The sequence below is a fragment of the Lepidothrix coronata genome, unplaced genomic scaffold (assembly GCF_001604755.1).
Source record: "Lepidothrix coronata isolate B3197 unplaced genomic scaffold, Lepidothrix_coronata-1.0 Scaffold233, whole genome shotgun sequence".
NCBI lineage: Eukaryota > Metazoa > Chordata > Aves > Passeriformes > Pipridae > Lepidothrix > Lepidothrix coronata.
This window is the reverse complement of record NW_016690413.1, coordinates 1,121,538-1,125,861: the sequence shown is the minus strand read 5'-3', so window position 1 is coordinate 1,125,861 and position 4,324 is coordinate 1,121,538. Positions and strand designations below refer to the sequence as shown.

General features: G+C 72.2%; 2 protein-coding genes across 2 annotated transcripts in view; one reads left to right on the top strand and one right to left on the bottom strand.

Annotated features, from left to right (window-relative positions):
* Positions 1–351, bottom strand: part of GTPBP3 (GTP binding protein 3 (mitochondrial)) — a 6,765-nt gene extending 6,414 nt beyond the window's left edge. The window contains exon 1 of the mRNA XM_017834344.1: positions 212–351. Coding sequence (XP_017689833.1) covers positions 212–351 — 140 coding nt within the window. The remainder of the gene's footprint in view (positions 1–211) is intronic.
* The window catches only part of ANO8 (anoctamin 8), an 18,168-nt gene continuing 14,193 nt past the window's right edge, over positions 350–4,324 (top strand). The window contains exons 1-3 of the mRNA XM_017834343.1: positions 350–449; positions 3,157–3,267; positions 3,833–3,987. Coding sequence (XP_017689832.1) covers positions 350–449; positions 3,157–3,267; positions 3,833–3,987 — 366 coding nt within the window. The remainder of the gene's footprint in view (positions 450–3,156; positions 3,268–3,832; positions 3,988–4,324) is intronic.

The following is a 4,324-nucleotide window of genomic DNA, read 5'->3' as shown; positions in this document are numbered from 1 at the left end:
CGGGGTAACCCCGAGGGGGGTGGGGGGATGCTGGGGGGACACGGGGTAACCCCGAGTGTGGGGGGGACACCGGGGGGCCACGACGCTCCTCTGAATGGGCTGAGCCGCCCCCCCGCTCCCCCCACGACCCCCCCACGGGGCGCGGCCGGACACGCGTGGCCGGTGCGACCGGCGCTGGGGAGACGGCGGCCAACCAGAGCATTAAAGGGGCCGGGAGCTCTCGGGCTCCGCTCCGCCGCCTTTGTCCCTCCTCCCGCCCGGCACCGGCGGCACCGGCGGCGGCACCGGCGGCCCCGGCGGCCCCGGCGGCCCCAATGCACCGGCCCCCGCCGCCGCCGAGCCCCGCACCATGCCCGAGCCGGCGGCCGCAGCGCAGGACGGCGACCGGCCCCGGCGGGCCCCGGCCGGGGAGGAGCGAACGGAACCGGCGGCCCCCACCGGCGTCCTGGGTACGGGGGAACCGGGCGGAGACCGGGGCGGATTGGGGGGGACTGAGGGGGGGTGGGGGCTGCGGGTGGCGGCGGGAGGGACGCGGGGGGGACGGGGAGGGCGGGGGGGGGCAGCTCCCTGCGGCTCGATGCGGATGTCGGCCGGGATGCGGCTCGCCGGGACGGCGGAGGGGGGCCGGTGCTCCCGGCGGGGCTCTGAGCATCCCCCCGGGACAGCTCCGTGTGCCACCCCCGGGGGTCCCGCGCCGGGGCGGGGGGGTCTGCGGTTCTCTGGGGATGGCTGCTGTGCGCGTGTGTCCCCCCGGGACAGCTCCGTGCCCCCCGGGATGGGCTCCACGTGCAGCTCCGTGTCCCCCACGCACCGGTGACCACCCCAGCACCGCGTCCGTGCACCCCCCGTGTCACCCCCCGCCCCAGGAAGGTCTTTTTGCTCCCCCACCCACCCCGGACAGGCCAGTGTCCCCCCCCCGACCAGCTTCGTACCCCCAGGGCAGAGGGGTGGTGCAGGGCGGAGGCTTTGGGTTGGGGGTCCCCAAGCTGTCATTGGGGTCCCCCCCCGCGTGGCGCTGGGCCAGGTGACACCCCCCTGTTGGGGGTCCGCGTGGCGGGTCGGGCTGGGGGAGGGCAGGCAGGGCCTGCTGCCCGCTGTGCCACCGAGAGGGACTCCCGCCTGGGGGTGGGTGACCCACTTCGTGCCCCCCCCCGGGACGCGGCCGCTCCCCCGAACGCTCCGTGCCCGGCGGCCGCGGGCTCCGCTCGGCGGCGGGGCCGTGCCCGAACCCGCCACGCTGCAGCTCCGGTGACCTTATCCCGGGAGCCAAGGTGAGCGGCACCGCCGGCGGGCCGGGACACGGGGGGCCGCGGGGACCGACGGGGACACCCGGGGGGGCACGGCGGGGCGGCGCTGGCTGGGACCCCGTGCCCCGTCCCCACGGAGCCCTCGTGCCGCTTCGGCGGCGGCACCGCGTGCTGGGGGGGCAGAGGGGCCTGAGGGACCCGTGGCCGGAGCGGGACAAAGGTGGGTCACCCCCCAGCCCCAGCCTGGGTGGGGGGGCAGGAAAGGCGCTGGGGACCCCTCTTTTCCCATGACCTTGGGCAGGGAAACCCCCCCTGCACCTGCACCCGAGCCCTCGGGGTGGGTGCCTGCCGGGCATCGCCCCGGTTGCCCACGCGTGTGCCGGCGTGACCGTGCCCAGGGCCGGGCCCCCACCGTGCCCAGAGCTGCCACCCGTGCCGGGTGCCACCACTCCCGGCGGGACATAAATAATTCAGGGTGGTGAGCTCAGCCCGCCGGCGTCACCCGGGGAGCGCTGCCACGGCCACCGGTGCCCTGTGCCCGCCTGGCACCAGGGGACACAGCACCCCGGGACACAGCACCCCGGTACTCGGGCACCCCAGCACCCCAGTACCCAAATAACCCAGTGTCCAGGCACCTCAGCACCCTGGTACCCTGGTAGCCCAGCACCCCAACACCCTGGTATCTCAGGACCTCGTCACCCCAGCACCCTGGCACCACAGCACCCCAGTACCCTGACACACTGGTACCTCAGCAGCCCAGCACCCTGTGCCCACCCAGCACCCCCCTGCAGCGCAGGGCAGGACACGGCCATGCCCAGGGTGCCGGACCAGTCCCCCTCCGGGGGTGGCAGCTTGGCATGGCAGCCTGGCACTGTCCCCAACTCCCACCCACAGAGCCGGGACAGGGCAGCCTTTCAGAGCCCGGCAGCTCAGGCGATGAGTTTGGGAGGTCTCAGCCCGGCCGGGGGGGTCCTGGCGGGTCAGGAGGTGCCCGCAGTTGGGGTGCCCGCAGTTGGGGTGCGTTCCCTGGGACGAGCTGCCGGAACAGGTTCGGCATTTCCTGTTTTTCTGGAACCCGGGGACCTTCCCAGCCCTGGGGCAGCTGGAGAGGCCGCGACATCCCCTGGGCAGTGCTGGCTGAGGAGGGGACACTGAGGCAGGGAGGGGGCTGGCCTGGGAGAAACGGGGTCCTGCGGGACCCCAGCACCGTTGGAAGCCCCATCCTGCCATCCCGGGGCAGGATTTTGGGATGTCTCTTGTCCCCACCCGCCCCAGGAGGTGCGATGGGGACACTGGGCTCGGGGGCCGCGTGTCCCAGCGGTGTGGCCACCCCACAGTGGGACGGGGGCCGTGTCCCGGTGCTGGCACCCGCCGGGGACTGTGGGGACTGTCCCCATCCCATCTCCCCGCGGCGGCGCGGGGCCTCCCCGGGTTTCCATGGAGACCAGCTGCTTTTTCGACATCCCCATTTTTCCTGCGGTTTTCCATCTCTCGGAGCCGCGGCCCTGCCGGATCCCGGCCCCGCCGAGAGGCTGCGGGCAGAGGTGAGCGCTTTTGGGGGGGCTGCAGGGGGGCACCCCGGGACGTCCCGCGCCACCGGCACCCCGGGGGTGCCAGGACACGCTGGCGGCTCCTCCCCGGCAGCTGTCGGGGCTGTTTTTGGGCACCCGGGGCTGTTTTTGGGCACCCGCAGCCGCCGAAGGAGAAACCTGAGCCCGGGGCAGCGTCACCGGGAGCGGGGCCGTGACCTCCGGCCGCGGCCGCGCCGGGGACAACCGGGGACAAGCCGGGGGTCCCCGCCCCGCCCCGTGACTCATCGGGGTTTGGGATCTGGTTCCCAGCGATGTGTGTGTGGGGGGGATACCCCACAGGATCCCGCGGCTGCTCATCCCTTCCCTCCCCCCGGCAGATAAACTCTTCGGGAAGCGGCTGCTCCAGGCCGGGCGTTACATCATGTCCCACAAGGCCTGGATGAAGACGGTGCCCACGGAGAACTGCGACGTGCTCATGACCTTCCCGGGTAGGGATGTGCCCGGGGAACCCGGGAGACCTGGAGCACCCGGGGGGGGCAGCAGGGGTGGGGGGTGTGGGATGTGGGGAGGGATGGGGACAGGGAACACCGGGAGGGATGTGGGATGTGGGGAGGGATGGGGAAGCTGGGCAGGGGTGAGAATGTGGGGATGGATGAGGGACACGGGGAGGGATGGGAACGTGGGGAGGGATGTGGGATGAGGAGATGGACGGGGGATGTGGAGAGCAAAGGGGTTGTTGGGGAGGGATACGAGACACAGGGAACAATGGAGGGGTGAGGAGGAATGGGGAGCAGGATGGGGACATGGGGAGGGGGAAAGGGTGGAAATCAGGATGGGGACTGGGATGGGAATGTGGGAAGTGATGGGGGCCATGGGGAGAGACGGGGGATGTGGGAAGCCATTGAGGACTTATGGAGTGATGGGAGACCAGGATGAGGGAGGGACATGGGGAGGGACGGGGGGTATCTGGAGGGGTGGGGATTGGGATGGGGCCCGGGATGGGGCCCTGGGGAGGGCTGTGGGCCGTGGCCCGTGCTGATGGTCCCCCCACAGACACCACGGACGACCACACTCTGCTGTGGCTGCTGAACCACATCCGCCTGGGCATCCCCGAGCTCATCGTGCAGGTCCGGCACCACAAGCACACGCGGGTCTACGCCTTCTTCGTCACCGCCACCTACGAGAGGTGGGCTCCCCGTGCCCCCCTGGCCCCTCAGCCATGTCCCAGATGTGTCCCTTCAGCCATGTCCCATCCGTGTCCCCTTGGCTGTGTCCCATCCGTGTCCCCTTGGCTGTGTCCCATCCGTGTCCCATCCATGTCCCAGCCATGTCCCAGCCGTGTCCCAGCCATGTCCCCTCAGCTGTGTCCCACTCCTGTCCCATCCCCAGCCCTCCATCCCCAACCCCTCAGCTACGTCCCCCCAGCCATGCCCCCTGGGTCATGTCCCCAGCCATGTCCCCTCAGCTGTGTCCCACTCCTGTCCCATCCCCAGCCCTCCATCCCCAACCCCTCAGCTACGTCCCCCCAGCCATGCCCCCTGGGTC